The 20,355-nt window shown below is 45.9% G+C and overlaps 1 protein-coding gene across 4 annotated transcripts in view; it reads right to left on the bottom strand.

The window, feature by feature from the left end:
- PNPLA7 (patatin like phospholipase domain containing 7) overlaps positions 1–20,355 on the bottom strand; it is a 99,141-nt gene that overhangs the window by 22,935 nt on the left and 55,851 nt on the right. For all 4 annotated transcript variants that reach the window (XM_048512038.1, XM_048512039.1, XM_048512037.1 and 1 more), the window contains 4 exons: positions 13,549–13,612; positions 12,279–12,447; positions 7,887–8,069; positions 5,838–5,956 (listed from right to left, as the gene is read on the bottom strand). In XM_048512038.1, coding sequence (XP_048367995.1) covers positions 5,838–5,956; positions 7,887–8,069; positions 12,279–12,447; positions 13,549–13,612 — 535 coding nt within the window. The remainder of the gene's footprint in view (positions 1–5,837; positions 5,957–7,886; positions 8,070–12,278; positions 12,448–13,548; positions 13,613–20,355) is intronic.

Below are 20,355 nucleotides of genomic sequence, written 5' to 3'. Positions count from 1 at the left end.
CACACTCATACGAAACACCCTTTCTTCATGAAACCAGTGACACACACACCCATACAAAGGTAACTATCCAAATATACCTTGGCTACCCCAGGCCAGCAGCAATATCTAAAGAGATGGGGAAGAAGCCACACACACCCCACCCCCAACAATATTGTCTGGGCTCAACGGCAGCCACACCTCTAAGGGGCTTAATCCCTTTCTGCTCTGCTGGGGAATTAAATCCTCCCTTTACCATGTTGGAAGGACAATCCTATCTCCCAGCTCCCGTTTCTTTCATGTGGCGTAGCTCCCTGTCAGTTCTTCTTTCCAAACTCCTGGCCCTGAGCCAGACACTCAAGCAGTCAAGGGTGGCTTCAAACCACATAAGTGGCTCGAGATTGTGGAGGTCCCCAGAACCCTCTTCAGGCAACTGCACAATCAGCAGACAGTAGAAATACTCTGGACTGGATTGGCCAGGGGTGGGCATGTAAGTACATGACACTTGACCTATTGTGGAGGATCTGAACTAAGGGAGAACTAACACTCCAACCAGGGACGACAATGCCTGTAGCCTGATAGGCTGACTGACAAGACAGGTCTAAGCTGAAGCTCTGGCCAAGATGTGCTCAGGTGTCACTATTCTTTTCATCCCCCTCTCATAGCTGTATGAACAAAAGAGCTATGCTGGAATGTATTTGGATAGCTACAGAAACCCCTTCCTTCACCTTGATGGTTGTTCTGTGAATGCAAAACACTGTAATTTGAGTGTGGTATTTATTGGAATGGTTTTTTTTTTATGCCAAGATAATGGGGAGGTGGAAGGAAAGGGGGGGGGAGTAGAGTGGAGGGAAGAGAAGGAAAGGGGAGGGGAGGGGAGGGAGAGAAGGTGGGCACACTCCTCTGTTCTCTTATCTGTCATGACAAATTGCAAAAAGATAATTACCATGAAGTGGCTGGTTGGAAGTAAAGGGGTGAGGGAACAAGGAAAAAAATGCTTGCAAGCTAATTGTTACCTGAGATGCCTGGCATATCCCCATTTCAGGAACACAATGCTGGTTTTGAGCGGAAGAGCCTTTGCCTGTCTATGTGCTTCTGGCTACGATTCGAGGAGAGAGCCAGCACAAAACAGTCGCTCACCATTAATGCTAAGCGACTGTCCTAAAGGGAAAAAACTTCCTTTTGGGCTGACTGGAAAATGGAGAGGTCCTGTTCCTGGGAATGCCAGCCTCCCTCACCCCTTTCTTGGCAGTAGCGTCAAATCTGTGCTTGGTGCAGACTCCTGAGTTTTGAGCCTTCCAAAATAAAGGAAGTGACATTCGAGGCTGTGCTCATGCTGCAAATTCCTCGGAAGCACAGACTGTGTTGACGGTTGAATGCAGCTTCCTGGAAAACGTCACTTTAATTTACAGGAGAAAAGAAACACTGTTGTCATCGACCTTGGAAATGTGTGCAATTCCTGGTAGAATCTCTGAAGCCAACAGGATTGCCAACCTCCTGGTGGTGGCTGATGATCTCCTGTGGGAAGAGGCGTATGGCGGGGGGGGAAGGGGGGAGAATGGAGCCCAGGGACAAAACCTCCTCCAGGCACCCCCCTGTGGGTCACAGAACCCCACCCCCACGGGTGACTTGGGCCTCCCTCGGCCCCGCCTACATTGTCTAAGAGGATGATGTGGGCAGGGCTGAGGGAGGCCCAAGTCAGACAAGGCAGGAGGAAGTCCCGCTGCCTCGTCTGTCTTGGGCGTCCCTCGGCCGCCCATGTTGTTGCGATGTGGAGGGTGGAGGGAGGCCCAAGTCAGACGAGCAAGAAGGCATGTGGTCACGTGGGGGGCCTATTTTGCACCCCCCATGTAACCAAATTAGTTGTGCCTGGGGATATGGGTTACCCCATGTCCCCAGGCAGATACGTCCCCAGGCAGATACGTAGGATTATAACTGATCTCCAGGAGACAAAGATCAGCAACCCTGAAGAAAATGGAAGGTAGATTCTACGGCATTATATCCTGTTGAGGTTCATTCCCTCCTCAAACCTTGCTCTTCCCAGACTCCCCCTCACCCCCCGAAAAAAAATCTCCAGAAATTTCTGAACCTGGAGTTGGCAACCCCAGAAGCTAAAGATTTCCAGTGGTCTGGAGTGAGTCTCTGGACACAGTTAGAAAGCTTAGAATGATGGAAAATATGTTTAAATTGCAGAATAAAGTGCAAAAAGGGAAATTAAGGCAAATGTGTCCAATTTCTACATGTCACAAAATTCTGTTCTACATGATGCATTAGTTTAATTTAAAAATAGGGCAGAGTATTCAAAGTCCTGTGGACATTATCTGCACCATTTACTTCCTAAAAACAGGAGACCGCACTCTCTGTGTAAGAGCCTTATATAACATATTATAATTACGATAATACTAGTAATAAAACATTACGTGGTATATATAATATCTTCATTGCTTAATGTAACTTTGGCTCAAGCATACTGAACTGGATGCACATTCTTCCCCTATCTGCCCTCCTTGGGGCAGGGACCTGTTTTCACACTGCTGCTCTGTAAAGCTGTATAAATTCTATTTATCTGTTGTACACAGTCTACATGACCCTTCACTGAAACAACATAAATAAAAGGGAGAAAATGGAAAAAGAATCGCGCATGAGGAGAACACAATGAAAACGTCAACCGTAGGGACAACAAAGGGTAATATTGGATGAATGGGAGAAGAAAATGTGCAAAATAAAAGCTTTGGGCTTTGTTTTTGTTAAGAGGTATGGGCTGAAGTCTTTTCCCTATTAGTTATTATGGTGCAATGAGTGAATTCCCTGGCTCCATTTTGTCACCATTTCTCTGATTATTTGTGCCACAGGCCTTCTGCTTCTTTTTCTAGTATTGGGTGGCTGCGGGGGTGGGGATTACCTGAAAATACGTCTTTGAATACAGTGGAACCTCGGTTTTCATTGCCTTCGGTTTTCATCGGTTTCGGTTTTCATCGATTTGCCTTGGTTTTCATTGATTTGCAGTAAGGCGGTTTGTGGAGAAAAATTACCCGGACAAAACTGTTGCAAGCCATGTCTGCAACTTATTTAATGACAATGTCTTGCCCCATTTCAGACAAATCTTAAAGAGGCGTCAGACCTCTTTGGACAGCTTTCTGGTGCGACATTGGTCCACTGGCTCTGAAGCTGGTCCTAGTGTTATTCTTTGTTACTGTTTTCAGCATTAAGCACTATGTTTATTCACCAAAAAAATGTGTTTTGGGTATGTTTTTTGGAGTGCCTAGAATGGATTAATTGGATTTACATTGATTCCTATGGAAAAGTTTGCCTCGGTTTTCATTGGTTTCGGTTTTCATCGATTCTTTTCGGACGGATTACCAACGAAACCCAAGGTTACACTGTATTTTACTCTAGAATATGACAAAGACATTTCACATATGCTTGAATGAACACTGCAGCCATATATTGTTCTCTGAGCTGAGGTGAGTGCACGTGGTGGGGGAGGGGAAGATGACAGGTGTGAAGCACTGCCCTCCATCAGCAGCCACTCCTCAGGCTCACATGTGTCCCAGCAGGGCATCGAGAGATACATAAATAAATAAGGTGAAACATAGGTATTAAATAACCTCCTGCCCATGAGGAAATGACGTGTCATGCTGGTGAGCGGACAGATGAAATTTGGTAGAGAAGACGAAGAGTTTGGATTTATACCCCACCTTTCTGTCTTGTAAGGAGACTCAAGAATGGCTTACAAGCTCCTTTCCCCTCCTTTCCCCTCCTCTCCCCTCCTCTCCTCACAACAGACACCTTGTGAGGTAAGTGGGGCTGAGAGAGTTACAAAGAACTGTGACTAGCCCAGGGTCACCCAGCAGGAATGTAAGAGTGCAGAAACACATCTGGTTCACCAGATAAGCCTCAGCCACTCAGGTGGAGGAGTGGGGAATCAAACCCGGTTCTCCAGATTAGAATCCACCTGCTCTTAACCACTACACCATGCTGGTGTAATGATCAATAGTAGAGAATCTTATGAGCTCCTCTGGATTTTCAGTTTCACAGTCTCGGCATATACAATATAAGTGACCCCGGCAACAGTGACCTACCTCCAGGAGGCAGGTGGGTGCAAAATGTACTGGGTGCGCGCCGGTGCAGGGGCGTTCTGGGGCAGGCGGGAGCATGGCAGAAGCACGGGGCGCACACATGCCACAGGCGCAGTTCCCCCTTGCTACCTCACAGGATCAGTGCGAGAACATACAAGATTGAAGACTAAAGTAAACACTCCAGTGGATGGGATAAGTGGTGCCAAGGGAAGGCCTTTCAGAATTACAGACAATCGCCATCCCGTCGGGGTTTGTAATTGTCGATTTCTCCTGGATGGTTTCTGGGCTGCTCTGCCCTCAATCCAGTTCCTCCCACTGTCTCCAAGGAGCTGCTCGCTTTCTCCCCTTGTTAGCTTCAAGCAAAAGGAGAGCAACTGTGGTATTCAGAATGTTAACAAAAGGAGGGGAGGCATTAAACTCCCTTGGGCTGGAACAAAGTGTGGGCGAATTCACTTATGGCATTTCTCCCAAGCCCCGGAACAATCATGGAAGGGCTGGCAGCCAAGCATCAGGGAACTAATTACCCATGCAAAAGTACAGGAGACAAGAAAATTCCAAGGTTCACTGCGATGACGCTTCACACGGCAACTCTTTGCTCCATCCCCCCCACCTCTCCAAATTCAGTGATTCCACGGACAAAAAGGGGTGACATTTACAAGCATTCAGAACAGATCCGGAGTCCTTAAACAATCCTGAACTTGAACAGCTACCAAGGATCTAAGAAGGAAAAGATGTTACCTCTGTAGCCTTCTGATCAAAAAGGCTGAAAAAGAAGAGGGTAGGAGAACACAGAACAAGCACTTTCCTTCTCTCGAAGAAAGCTGCCTGAAATGATTGTGTGTGCCAGCAAGACGCTCTGCATCTGTATACAGATACACAGCTGGGATACTTAGTAGTATCACAGAGGTACATTTGAGGGTCAGCTATTGCTCCGATCACCACAACCTCCTCCCTTTCTGTCTTGCATTGCCATATGTACTGGCCACCTCACTCTGATCTGCCATTTGCCTCTTATCACCCTATGCGACATGCCTCTTAGAATTCCCATGCTTGCTTCCCACCTGCTACCAGATTCTGCAAAAACTCCACCTCCCCAATGTCACGACTTTCTGTGGCCTTCTGTTTTTATACATCTGTTCCAGGGAGCTGTGATTCTCCAGTTCCATCACCTCAGTCATCCAAAAGTATCCTGCCCTGTCAAATGATTCCACCCTTCCTGCTTTTTGCACCTTCAACTGCCTCTCAAGACAACAGTTCAATACCATCTGCACAAGGCTTCCTTCACATCCTCCCCAAACCTACACTTTCCATGCCACTCTTGGCATGACCCTTAGCAGCAGTGGCGTAGTGGTTAAGAGCAGGTGCACTCTAATCTGGAGGAACCAGGTTTGATTCCCTGCTTTTGCCGCTTGAGTTGTGGAGGCTTTATCTGGGGAATTCAGATTAGCCTGTACACTCCCACACACGCCAGCTGGGTGACCTTGGGCTAGTCACAGTTCTTCTGAGCTCTCTCACCCCACCTACCTCACAGAGTGTTTGCTGTGGGGGGAAGGGACAAGAGTTTGTTAGGCCCTTTGAGTCTCTTATAGGAGAGAAAGGGGGGATATAAATCCAACTCTTCTTCTTCTGAGGCAAAGCCTAAGGACATGTTACAGGAATGAAAACAGAAGATTCTTCTTCTGTTGCTCTCCACCTCTCCCACCCCCCAGCCTTCTAATCTTCCTTGTGTCAAATTTTAGTCTTGGGTAGCCCCAGATATGCCTAAACTGTGGCTGGTCTTACCGTGCACCACCTCCTCCAAGCACTAAAGCGACTGAATTCCCAGTCAGGACACGGGCCAGCCGGGAGAAGTCAGAGTGTCTGTCCGGAGGCTTCTGAAATACACGCTCATACATTTCTTTCTGTGGAAGAGAAAGGAGGAGACGCATTAATGACTGGTCATGGTGAACATTGGCCACATTAAGATGGAAACTTCTGTACTGGGATGTACCACAGCCCCCTAGCAATTTACTGCAAGCCCCAGTCCAAGTAAGGGCCCAAGCTTGTACCATCCAGATGTCAACCAGGTTGTGTGAAAAGAGGAGAACAACTTCAACTTTGCTGGGTCAAATCAGTGGGGTTCATCTTGCCCACCACTCTGCCTTACCAAGAACAGCCACAAAATGCTTCAGGAAGACTTGAAATCAAACCAAAGGGGAATGTATGGATATTGCTCACCTCTAGCTCTGGGTATCCCCTGCATGGGAAACAGGGGGGCCAAATATCTCTATCAAATAATAGAGTCACCCAGGTTACTTAGAGCAATGATGCTGGCTCACTGCAATGCTCTTCCAGCAGCTGCACTGACAGGGAGATTTGCCAAAATTCCTTACCATCAAAGGCTTTGTGCATGCAATGGGGATTGTGTCAACTCCATAGTACATATCTTGCTCTACTGCCCCCTTTATACTGCACTTAGAACAAAACTGCTATCACCTCTATTAGCTAAAAAAGAGCATGCTTCCAATTCGCAGAAGATAGTCTTCTTATTAGACAATCCCAGCAGCGATGTAACTGATTCAGTAGCCAGATTTCTTGACTTATTTATAATTCAGAGTCCTAAGGGTAAACTTGACTAATATCTCCTTCCTCTTCTTCCTTTTTATTTTTATTATTATTTCTCTTTTCTTTCTCCTCCTTTGTCTGGCCTGAATGACCCTACTGTTTATGGAAATGCTCTGTTATGCCAATAAAGGTGGTTGATGTTGAGCAGACAGTTTCTGAGGAATTAAGAGGAACGGGAGACTGCACAGGAGAACAGGGGAGTTGAGGTTTACTTTCTAACATGGTGTAATCATTTGTGACACGATGAAAGCCACCTTAGGGTGGGGAAGAAAACAACATCCCCCCAAGGACATGCTTGTCAGCTACCTGGGGGAGGGGGCACCCAGGTGCACAAAACAGTCTCTCATGCAATTGACATAAGCTCCAGGGACGCTGAACTGCAACTCAGTGCTTTGTATTGTTGCCTACACTGAGGGACCAGGAGAAGGCAGAAACTGACTGTACAAGATGAAGAGAAGGGAGGGACAAAACTGTGAAATTACACAGACTGATTTGACTGTTGTGCTGACCCCACTGCACCCGGGGGAGACTGGAACACCTATAGGAAACAACTTTAGCCCAACCTTAAGATGGCACATCCTACCGCACAAACCCGTAGAAATAGTGCTCTGTTGTGATTAGCAACAGTGGCTATTCTGCAGAGAAAACTGCTAACCCACCCAACTGTGTTAGGACAGTATCCAAGACAGTAAAGACACCTGGGGTCATGAACCAGGGACTTTGAAAACTGGTCCTGGGTGCTGATATTCTTTGCACTATGCAGGAGTGAACTGCTGGAGTGAACTCTCTGGAGTGAACTGCTGGCCTTTTCTTTTTAGCAACATAGCAAGACTGAGCATGGCCAGAGGGTGACACTGCAGGAACCAGTTCAGTTAAGTGTTAGGTGGCACTAAAGAGCCTATTGGCCCTATAAAGCTTTAGAAGCTACTGACAAAGTGGCCCTATAAAACTGTCGATGCTGGCTTTGCTTCTCAGACCGAGTAAATCACCACTCAGACAGAGATAATTTTGGAATGTTCATCCTTATTGGTCCCTAGACTCTCAGTATCTCAAATCCTTATTCAAGGACACCTTGGGCCTTGTTGGCAGGCCACTGAGCCCCTTTAGGGAAGGGTGGGATATAAATCTAAATAAATAAACATCTGTCCAACTTTTAAAATGTGACAAAAGGAACTTAGTGATGCAATAGGGAACCTCCTCCACTCCACTCCCTAAGAAGCCTCTTACCAGTTTAGGCAGACTCCGTCGGGAGAAGACACGACGTGGGCAGCGGAGGTGAAGGTGGGCTGAACACCAGCTCCGCATGTTGAGCCACTCTACTGTTCGGGAAGGAAGGGGACCATCCTCTCTGTGGAGCAGGATCAGCTGCTTCTGGGCTCGGACAGCTGTATTCTCCAGCATCCTTTCCAGCTAAGGAAGGCAGAAAAGTGTGATTTCTTTTAACATAACTGGATTCATATGCTACTGCACTAACATGCTTTGAAAAGGTTTCACAGTACATAAAATAGTTATCACAAACTTCGTAAAAACCCGAATAAAAATCATAGTACAAAAAATCCAAAGATAGTCCATGGTTAAGCAAAGATTTGAACTTAGAACTTCCCTGTTCACAGCTCAGTCATATTGATGCAAATAAGCCTAATTTGCATTAATACGTGTGGGTTGCAGACTTTAGATTATCATGGTGCACAATCTGGTCGACTTCAACGTGGAATTTCATTTTTTTTCAACACAGATGACACATGGCCCTTTTCAAAGTGTTTTCAAAGTAACAGCTTTAACTAGAAGTGCAGAAATCAAAGTCTAAAAATGTATATACAGCATGATTGGGATGGGTGCTGAGTTTGCACGATCTGAAAGGTCCAAAAAGATGGTTGGGCTGCTAGCTGGCTGATGAGATACCCTGTTTCTCCGAAAATAAGACATCCCCTGAGAATAAGACGTAGTAGAGGTTTTGCTGAAGTGCTAAATATAAAACATCCCTCGAAAGTAAGACGTAGCAAAGTTTTTGTTTGGAAACATGCCCGTTGAACAGAACACCAGAGCATGCAGCTGTGGAGAGGAAAAATAAGACATCCCCTGAAAATAAGACATAGCACATCTTTGGGAGCAAAAATTAATATAAGACACTGTCTTATTTTTGGAGAAACACGGTAGCAGTTGTTATCCCCTGAATCTTCCCTTTACAAACTTGTTAGATTTCTTTCCTGGCCTGTGCAAATACAGAATCTTGCCTCCCAAAGGAAACTGGAATTCCAGTTGTTGCCAACATCCAGGTGGGGCCTGGACATCCCCTGGAATTTCAACTGATCTCCAGGGTACAGAGATCAGATCTCCTATAGAAAGTGGCATTGAAGGAGGAGGAGGAGGAGGCTGGATTTATGTCCCCCCTTTCTCTCCTGTAAGGAGCCTACAATCTCCTTTCCCTCCCCCCACCATTCTGTGAGGGGGGTGGGGCTGAGAGCACTCCAAAGAACTGTGACTAGCCCAAGGTTGCCCAGCCGGCATGTGATGGAGTGCACACACTAATTTGGTTCACCAGATAAGCCTCCACAGCTTGTGGCAGAGCAGGGAATCAAACCTGGTTCTCCAGATTAGAGTGAACCTGCTCTTAACTACTACATCATACTCTGTTGAGGTCCCTCCCCTCCCCAAATCCAGGCTTCCCAAGGCCCCACCCCCAAATTTCCAGGATTTTCCCAGCCTGGAGTTGGCAACCTTTGTTCCAATTAGTGTCAGAGACAGAGTTGAATAACTGCTGGCTTTTATATTCTCCAAAGGGAAGCAGCCCTTGCTTCCTCATTCTTGCAGTATGCGGTGTAACCCTTTTGCACTGAGCATGATCTATTCTAGCCTAATTAAGTTTGTGCATTGCAGAGTGGAATGTCTGTTTCATACCCACAAGACCAGCCCCATTCACAATTCTAGTGTACTTCATTAGGGGGAGCAAAAGGCTGGAGCAGTCAGGATTTAATTAGCTACCAAGCAGCTATTGGGGGAGGGAGTGAAGTGTGCGTGGAGGCACAAAGTATTCCTGCCCCAGAACTTTCAGCTGGAAGCTTCACCAGCCCCTAACTCAGGAGGCAAAGACGAACTTCAAAATTAAAGTAGCCTTTGATCTTTTGCCATTTCAAGTTAAAACTCAGGACATTAATCTACCATCATGCTGTGGTAACTGATTCACTGTGGTTCACTGACACCAGACTATTTTTGCAATCAGGTATAGGAGGGTAGATGGAAATATTTCCAGAGCTGTACTCCCTGCTCCTTGTCATGCCCTAGAATTACCCCTTCCCTCATCGATCCTTAGGAAGAGTTTTTGAAATCCTCCAAAGCTTGCTCATGTCCTTGCAACTTTCTTGTTGGTTTTAACACCACTGTTGCGGTTCTCAAATTCTTTGAAATGGGTTCCGCTCCTAGACTTACTGATTTGCAGACTGTCACATAAGCAGCTATCACAGTTTCTGAGGACCCATTAATCCGCAGGAAAATTTGTCAGGGAACTCACTACATCACAATAAGAGAGGATCTAGTGGAACTTACCGCCCCTCTCTTAAGAAAATGTAAGCAGCTTTAAATTTTTGGAACTGCATGGCTGAATACAGGCCTCCTGAATGTGCTGTGACTGATTTTCAGGTGCCAGCCCACAGTTGAAGATATGCTGGCCCAATGATACTTTGCGATATAATGAATTTTATAATTGAATTATTCTACCCCGCCCTTCCTTCCAAACTATGCTGTGCCATGGACAGGTCAGCATGTTACTCCATGCTCTGCGCATCTCCCAAGCAGACAAACTGTGTCACACGACAACGCATGGTTGTGTGTCACCAAAATGCACCTATAACAAAAAATGTCAGCTGCCCTAAGAACCTGGTTATGAGCCAGTTTCTCCACGCTCTGTCAGAGTCACAGCCGAAAACAAAGCAAGCAAAGGAATTTGAACAGGGGGGATATGATTGAAGTCTATAAAATTATGCATGGGGTAGAAAATATTGACAGAGATAAATTTTTCCTCTCTTTCTCACAATACTAGAACCAGGGGGCATTCATTGAAAATGCTGGGGGGAAGAATTAGGACTAATAAAAGGAAACATTTCTTCATGCAATGCGTGATTGGTGTTTGGAATATGCTGCCACAGGAGGTGGTGATGGCCACTAACCTGGATAGCTTTAAAAGGGGCTTGGACAGATTTATGGAGGAGAAGTCGATCTATGGCTACCAATTTTGATCCTCCTTGATCTGAGATTACAAATGCCTTAGCAGACTAGGTGCTGGGGAGCAGCAGCAGCAGGAGGCCATTGCTTTCACATCCTGCATTTGAGCTCCCAAAGGCATCTGGTGGGCCGCTGCGAGTAGCAGAGTGCTGGACCAGATGGACTCTGGTCTGATCCAGCAGGCTTGTTCTTATGTTCTAACAGATGTGAACACAATCCTTTTAACTGGGGATGCCAAGGATTGAACATAGAACATTCCACACGCAAAGCAAGTGCTCTCGTACGGAGCCACAGCTCCCCCGCCTTTAACATCATGTTGCTCTTGTAACATCAGAGATCTAAATCTCACACAAAGCAGCTTATGTGGCCTGCTTCTCATTCCAGAATATCCTATCCTTGCAGTTTAATCTGGAGCACCAGCTACAGCATAAGAGCTGGTAAGGCTGGCAACCAGAAAGTGTCTTGCTCGCAGTGGGACAGCTAGCATGAACAGCAGTCTACAAAACAGAAAGCCGCTCTATTTTTGTTTCTTTGAAGTCGTACCGGTCCAATTTCACACTGGGTATTATCAAACACAGGAAAGCTGAAACTTTGATATATTCTTTACAGTCTGCATTAGACAAACTCCAGGCCTGCGAAACACAAGGATGCTTTTTAATCTTAGATTCAAACACCAATTTGCTATTTTTAGCCAAAGGCAAGTTCTTCTCGGCTTCAGTTTTCTCTCTTTAAAATGGGAGAAAAAGTTAGGTGTTATAATGGACTGTTGCAAGGGAAAATGTAATCATGCAGGATTCTGGAAATTAAGACAACAGGAATGGTAAAATCTGTAGCAAGAAATTTGGTTGACAGTGAAATTGATAAGTCCCCCAAAGTATCAGAAGAGGGGACAGGGGAGTCAGAAGGTCCTGCAAGAGGCCTACAAACCCCACCCTGCTCTAATTTCTTTGAACTAAAGCTGTTAATCTTGTTCACTTTAACCTGTAAGGACCAGACACTTGCTCTTTTTAAAAATAAATAAATGCTTTATAGATCTGTACACTCTCCTAAAGGAAATTAACTATTCCAACAAGAATGGCAGCTAGTACCTAATTTCTCAAGAGGAGCTTTCTGATTAAAGCCATATTTAGAAATCCCAGCTTCTGTGCATATGAGTTACAGATACACAGTAGTACACAGTAGAGCTACAGATACAGATCTGAGTTACAGATACACACAGATCTGAGTTACAGATACAGATAGTAAAGGAATGCATGTGTTTATAGGTTCTCTCTTTATTATTCCTAAGGTTAACTCTGGAGATGGTTTAGCTGCATTCAAGGAAACTCCAACAAAAATCCATCCGTCCTGAGCCATCAAAGGCCAGGAGTCTTTGCCCCTCCTCATTGTGGAATGGCCCACCTCTCCAACAGTGGGCTCTTGCTCTCCCAAACCCACGATCAAAATGCAGTCAGCTTGCCGGATGCAGCGCTGGGTCCATGGGGTGAGGGTGCTGTCAGACTGGTAGAGCACTATGCGATGCATGTCCTCCTGCTGCCCCAGCCAGCTGGACAGTCGGTACTCATGGATGCTGAATTAAGAAGAGGTGGGGCGGGGGTGGGGAAGAGAAATGACACATAAGCAAACAGTGAGGGGCTTTCCATATTATATAGGATTTGCCTTTAATGGGGAGATCACAACCAACATCATGGAACAGGGACATAATTGGATGCCGTGATACTGGGACACATGATAACTTCATCTATATATGATGTGTGGGGCAGAAGAGAGACTAGAGGGGCAGCTGCCATTCTGCTGTGGTAGCTGCCACTCGTTTAGAGTTTTATCTGCTTTCGCCTTTAGAAACTCAAGAGAAAAAAGAATAGAGGAAGAAAACTACACGTGCTAATAACGAAGGATTCAATGCGCACGAGAACTACCAGGCAGGGGAACTTCTTAAAGGACGGTGCCCCAAAGGTCACACACACAATCTGAGGCCCCTTCCCCAAACTTATCCGTTCACCGTTCAGCCACCCCCCACCCCACAGAGAGACCCTCCCCCCAGGTTCACTGGCTGTTTGTTTTTATGCTTTTTGTTAATAAAGAGCCCCATATCAGACAAGCAGGATGTACGGCTGCCAGCCACTAATCAGACATTTCATGACAACGTTTGAAAACTAGGGGAAAACATCCACTTGTTCAAAAAGCAGGGCTAATTAACCTGACAGCTGCCTGATAGGCAAAGACTTGACAAGTAAAATAACGAGCCGACGGGAAATTAAGTTTTTGCTCGGCTTAATGGCAGTTTAAAATATGTCCAATTTCCCCTTCTTGATTGGCGAATCATAAACCTATAATGACTGAACTATCTTTAATTTATCCCACTTTCAGTCCCCGTCTTCTTCTAAGAAGCTCAGAGCAATGTGTGGGGGGAGGAGGAAGAAGAACCTCCTAGTTTACCATCCTCACAACAATCCTGCAAAATTGGCTGATCTGAGAGGGCTTCACCCAAGCAGGAATTTGAACCCAGATTCTGACCAGCCCATGTCCAAAACTGTACCTGCTGGAGTACTCCTGTCACTCCATCCACCCTCTTATTAGGCAACCCAAGTGCTCTGAGCCTCTTGAAGAAACGGTGGAGCAGAAATCTAAAACACTACAGTATATTCAGTGAATTCCAAGGACTGGTTACCTGTCCAGCGCTGCAGAGCCAAGCTGCTGCTTGATGTTGTCACTGGTAAGCAGCAGAGCAGGACCTAGAAGGAGAGACCATTGGGAGCCTGTTAATGTTACCACACTGCGAGAAGTCTGGACCTGGATACCCCGAGACCACATGCAAACGAATCCGAAGGAGCTGGAACTCATTGACGACAGTGGAAAAAGATCATGAGGGTTTTGGCCTTGGTGGTGGTACCTTAGCACAGAATTTGACTGCAAGAAAGTATCATTGCTGTAGCTCAGTGGCAGGGCACACACTTCGCGCAGTGAAAAAGTCACATTCAGTGCTTGGACTGCAGGAAGCAGGACTGGAAAAGACTACCTTGCACAGCCAGTGGCAATCAGATGGTTCATCTAACCCAGGGGTCTGCAACCTGCAGCTCTCCAGATGTTCATGGCAGGGGCTGATGGGATTTGTAGTTCATGAACATCTGGAGAGCCACAGGTTGCAGACCCCTGATCTAATCCAATAATCTACCAGTGTTTCTGTTCATAACTTAGTCCACAACTCAGTGGCAGAGGACACGTTTTGCATAAGTAAGGTGAAAAATGAAATTCCTCATACTTCCAGTTAAACCATTTTAGGCAGATGGGCCGGGAAAGCGTAGACTGAAATGGACAATACCAAGCAGCTTCAACGGTTCAACAAACCCTTGCAACAAAACACTAAATGCAAGAAGAGCAGGCGCACACAAGAGGTTTGTTGCGCACAGAAGGCGCACAGAAACAAGCCTGGCTCTTTGAAAAAAGGAAAATGAAGTCCTGAAGTTAAAGTATACAGTGGTGGCGAACCTTTGGCACTCCAGATGTTATGAACTATAATTCCCATCAGCCCTTCCAGCATGGCCAATTGGCCATGCTGGCAGGGGCTGATGGGAATTGTAGTCCATAACATCTGGAGTGCCAAAGGTTCGCCACCACGGGTATATGAGAAGGTTAAGCAATCGTGTTAAGCTATATATTTCAGATATGCAAATTGCCTTTCTTATACTGGCTTTTCATCGATTCCACTTATAAATGGTGGTTGAGTACTGATTTAGGCCACAGGGAATTCATGATTTGGCAGGGGAATCAGCTCTCAATCCAGTTTACAAATGTCCCAGATGGGTCTCCTGGACGAGATCTCTACTCACCCCAAGGGACCAGGAGAGCATCTACTTACTTGCTTACCTTTTCACTTGTACTTATAAACTGACAAATCTAGAATGAAGTATAAAAAAATAAGCCAATTTGCACCATCTTTTATTCGCTTCACAGCCATTCAAGAAACAGATTTTGGATTTTTTCCCCCTTTGCATAGTTTATCCAAAGTCCCTGAAGATGCTTGCTAGGTGTAGCCATCTTTTGGCCCTGTTTATATTTGCTGCTATAAATGTCAAGAAGAGTGAAAGTTTCCCCTTCAGATAATTGTCGCTGTAAGGCACATCAAATGGAAGGGTGAATGAGCAAAAGAGGAGACCCACAAGGGATTAACATCATGCTTGAGAGAAAGGTCGTCAGCAATATTGACATAAGTGCTGGTGTTTAGCAGAACATGAAACGTAAATACTGCCTGAATGGCAGCTGACTGACAAAATACCTCATTTTCCTATTAACAAAAACTGAGACTGCAAATTAAAGTAACAAGCTGCTCAGTGCTTGAGTGCACACACCAGGCCAAGAAGAGTGATGAGGCCCAGAGCACGGGAACTGAATGCAACACCAAAGCTTTAAGGCAGGGGTGTCCAACTCTAGCGGCCCAGATGTTCATGAACTACAATTCTCATCAGCCCCTGCCAGCATGGCCAATTTGGCCACGCTGGCGGGGCTGATGGGAATAGTAGTCCATGAACATCTGGGCCACCAGAGTTGGACACCCCTGCCTTAGGACAACTTTACATGGAAAATAATATTGTTTTGGGGGTCACGTTATGGTCTTTCTTGTTGGGAAAATAAAATTTAAAAGGCTGCAGAGTTCAGATAAAAAGATTTTTGACTTAAAAATGTGAGCCATGCTGTTAATCAGTTGTAAATGTGTTCTTATAAATCCTTGTCTGGCAATATGATTACCTACAACAATAGCATCAATAATAACAATGGGCGTTGACATAATGTAGTAGTTTAGAGATAGGGCTGTGATTCCCAGAGGCCAGCAATTCAAATTTCTCCACTGCCACAAATTCACTAGGTGCTGTTAGCCAAGTGATTCATCCACTTTTGGCCTTGCTCCACCCCCAATATTTGGAATATAACACTGGACTTGCCTACTGTAACTCTGACAGCAGCCCAGTAAGATAAACCAGCACTATCATTCTGATATTGTTAGATGGGGAGAATGAAAGAGTATGAGAGAGGATAAATTCATGGCTGTGGCAAGGGTTGAGCAAGGGATTTTCTGGTTTGTAGCTCAGCCTCTTAGCCATTATACTATACAAGTTTTCTAGAGCGGCAAAGGCCTTCCTAGAAAAAAGCATTATATTCTCCCCTTCTGCAGATGAGAAAACCTCTTTTCGAAGATGCTGCTTGCCTTCTCCACAAAACAAAGGGTGCCTTTTTCCTATTCTTTGAAACTATTGTGTTATGCATATGCAGATATAAACATAAGCAGCTTCTAGGGTGCTGTGGGCTGGCCACAGATGCAGGCGAAATGTTAGCAGAAAATACCACTGGAACACGGCCATACAAACCAGAAAATCCACAACATCCTAGTGATTCTGGCTGAGAAAGCCTCTTCGACAATGCATAAGAAACTTCTTTACATCAATCAACTGACTGAAAAATAAATGAACTGTTTTGTCCAGAACACTGTCTTGAATAAGCAAGTGAGCCCTGTCAGTCACCTCACTTAAAAAAAGAGATGACTCTGCACAATCCATTGGTGACACATTTAGGATACCCTTCAGTGCTGTGGGAGGGGGAGCCTGGGGGTCATTGGACAGGATACATAAAGAAGCTAAATTCTTTTGGGACATGATATTAAAAGAAATACAAACGATTTTGAAGACAACAATTGTGAAAAAACCTGAGGACTTTTTGTTGGGACTCATGCGAGATGATCTTCTGATGCAATACAGACCATTCCCTATGTATATGACTACTGCAGCAAGGCCTCTATGCAAAAATGGAGAGATAATACAATTCCAACCAAGGAGGACTAGATTTTGAAAGTCATAGAAATTGGATTCTAAAAGTCACAGCTGACATCTTTATTAAGGGACAATAAAATGGACAACTTTTCAGAAAACTGGAAACCTTTTATGGAATACCTTTTGAAAGCCAATTCAAACAGAGAAACAATAGCAAGTGTTGAAATCGAAATGAAAACAGCAGACTATTAGAATATTAGTAAAAAAAACCCAACCTGAGATAGCTGGAAGTCATTGTAGGGTGTGTCATGGGTTGCATTTTGTTATGTTTTAACTTGTGTTTCTCTTTTTTGTTGCTGTTGTTGTGGGTGTCTATGTATGTTTTCGTTTGTTCCTTCATGTGACAACAAAATAAAAATTACTGTCTGAAAAATTGAAGAGAGGGGCAACTTTGTTACTGTACTGCTGTAGTTTTTAAACTTGCCTCCATGGAACCCTTTCCACATGGTTGGCTCTGCTGAGGGCATCCATGTATTGCAAAGTTCCAAGGACATTCTGCGGCCAGGCCTATGATGAGGCTTTATTGCACCCACACTGTTGTTTCTTGCAGATGCAGTAGTGGTGGCAAGATGTCCATTATGGAAGCCACTCTACTGTTTCCCATGTAACCTCTCTCCCTTCAATCCCTCCTAGAAATTCCACCTTCTCCATGGCCTTTGCTGCAATTACTCATCAATCACTACTCCAACTAAGTGTATTAATATTGATCTTCCCACTGAAGAATTTTCAACAAGCTTCCAAGAAACACAGGAGGGGGGGAGATTTTCCCTGTAAAACAGTTGAAAAGCCTGGTGTACTGCATTACTATAAAACTAATGTCCAGATTGGATGACAGGACCTTTACAGTGGTGAAACCAAGATGGTGGACTTCTCTTTTCACAGACACGTCTGGACCCACCCCCCAGCAAATGTTTAAGACTTTGCTTTTTTGCCATTCCTTCAGTTTACCTGACTGTGAACCCGAGATAAGCATGACTGTACCACTAGTTTTGCTACTCTGCCCCCCACCCATCCAAATTAACACAATTTGTGTTTTGAGGTGCCTCTTTTTTTCTCCACAATTGCTGGGCTGTCGCTTTCAACAGTCATTTGACACATTTTATGGTTGAGTGTTATATTTTTGCAACTGATAGGATGCAAATATCAAAACCACCCCTCACTGTTGCAAAGCAGGACATGAACTGTGCCTCTGGAAAGACTCTAGCAACACCATTTTAAAATGAATGGGAAATATTTATCATGGGTCATTGTATTGTGTCCCCCCCCCGCCCCCTTTCTTATCTGCTGTTCAAAGTTTAGTGCCTAAAACAGCCACGCAAACACAGACAGGCGATGTCTCGGCAACCACCACCACCAACCAGCTTCTGCAACGCACAACAGATGCTCTTGTCTGCCAGTAGTTAGAGGACATGAAAACGCATCCCCCGGTAAACAACCTTTTTCCTCCCACCTCTGAAGTCTGCACTGGGATGAGTCACCAACTCCTGCACAGAAGAAAGCAGCGTGTGCCTCTCACATGCTCAGCTGGCTTCCTTATTGCGATGCGGCTCTGCTGCTGCTGCTGCTGCTGCTGACACCGTTGGATTTTGTTAGAAGAAAGCCCGTGGGCTGCAGCAGCCCCAGCAGCACATTCAGAGCTCACTTCAGACGACACACCATTAATAGCTCCCAAGAATTTCTGCTGCTCCCTGAACAATTCCAAAAAGGACAGGTGACTTTTTTTAGATGCTTCACCTCCTCTCTAGAGAATCACAATGTTTAAAAATGCATGCATAATCAGGAGGTGCTCAAAAAACTTCCCACCTTCTCCATACCCTTTATTTTGTACTGCGACAGAAAAGGACCACCTGCTGCCACAGCACTGGAAGCTGCACCACCAGTGAAGATGCCAGGTCATAGATTCAGGACTGACAAGTGTCAGGCAGATAGACGATATGGGCTAATTCACACAAACATAGCTAACGTATGGAACTCACTGCCTCAGGATGTAGCATTGGCCATTAGCTTAGACAGCTTTCGAAGGGAACCGAACAGATTGTAACGTACATGGTGGGACAACGTATCAGATTATGTATCCTTTCATCCTATTTTCATCCCACTCTACCTCCAAGGAGGGTACACAATTCTACCCTCCTCATTATTATCTCCATAGCAGCCTTGTGAGGAGGATTTGGCTGACAGTGTCCTGGCCCAGGATCACCTAATGATCTTGATGGCTAAGCAGATACTCAAACTGATGTCTCCAGTGGCATACCGGGCCTAAACAGTGCCAGGGGGAATGACCGCCTCCCCACGCTCGCCTGGCTCCCCATGCCCCCTCCCCGCGCCCCACTTATGGGAGCCAGCAGGGAGGCCGGGGGAGGGTGGGGCTCAGGGGGTTGCTCAGATGGTTCCTAGAGTGGCCTGCGCCGCGGTACCCACCTGGGTCTCCTGCCACAGCGGGCAGCCCAGGTGGCTGCCACGACCGCCTGCTGCTGAGCCCTGGCCCCTGCCTCCCAGCAGGCCGGCTTCTGCCCTCCCCAGACAGAGTGCGGCTAGGGTGCGTGCTGTTTCATCACATGAGGGCAGTGGCACCTCCTCATGTGATGACACAGAATGCACCCGGGGACATGGGATACCCCATGTTCCCATTAGCAGTACGCCACTGGATGTTTCCTCCCTTACCCTAGTCTTACAATAACCACTAAATCACACTGGTTTCCTTTGTGGAGAGAGGGGTTCTTAGCTATAATAGCTAGATGGAACTTGAGAGGCAGAATAACTTCATGTCCTAAATAGTGGAGTTAAACAGGGGAAGGCTACAGTCTTCATGCCCACAGAGGCATCTGGCTGGCCTCTGTGAATGCCAGACTAGACGGACTTTAGCAGAGCTCTAAGTGTTCTACTCGATTCAGCCTAAGGATCTGTCTACTATGGGCCAGCCCCCAACGAGCAAGCCCACAAGAAGTGAGATTCTCTGGATCGGAAAGTGAGGAACTAGTCTTGCTGGCTCGTTTTAGCTTACAGGCTTCCTCCGCAAACACTGTTCCTCCCACCCACCCAGACGTCATCTGTTCACGCAAGCAACTCTAATTACGAGGGTACTTGCGCACAGCAGTGTCTGCTGGGCAAAACTCACAAGGAAACAGAATCGGCCCATCAAACAAAGCCGCTTTTGATCAGAACCAGGCCACAGAGCCTCTGTCTTTTGAAAAAGTCAGCAGGGGCTTGCAGAACTGATCTGGGGCTTCTTTGCAGCAAGGCTTAATGAGGCACTATTAAAAAAAACTAGGGGCGGCAGCAGTGCAACCGTAGCTGCACTTCAGGGTAGGCAGTTACGCAAGATGAACAAAGGGCACAGGCAGCACGTGCCAGGGTGTGCTTTGTGTGGCTAAATTTGTGAGCGTCCGGGGGCCTCTTAAGCTCCACCGTAACAAATGCCTTCCCAATTCAGAGACTGATATTTCCCAAATAAGACGCTAAGGAATAATAAGATGACCAGTAGCTAATCTGACGGTTGTCCTCAGAATAGGATTCCACAGTCAAGACTTAGTGAGCTTAATGGTAGAAGAACCAGCTTTGCAGGCAGAAGACACCAGGTTACATTCCCAGCGTGTCCATCCCAAAGGGCAGCAACTGGGAAAGGCCTCTTGCCTGCAGCAGCCCTCTGAAGTCTC

This window comes from Sphaerodactylus townsendi, linkage group LG12 (assembly GCF_021028975.2).
Source record: "Sphaerodactylus townsendi isolate TG3544 linkage group LG12, MPM_Stown_v2.3, whole genome shotgun sequence".
Lineage (NCBI taxonomy): Eukaryota > Metazoa > Chordata > Lepidosauria > Squamata > Sphaerodactylidae > Sphaerodactylus > Sphaerodactylus townsendi.
This window is presented reverse-complemented; position numbering and strand designations above follow the sequence as displayed.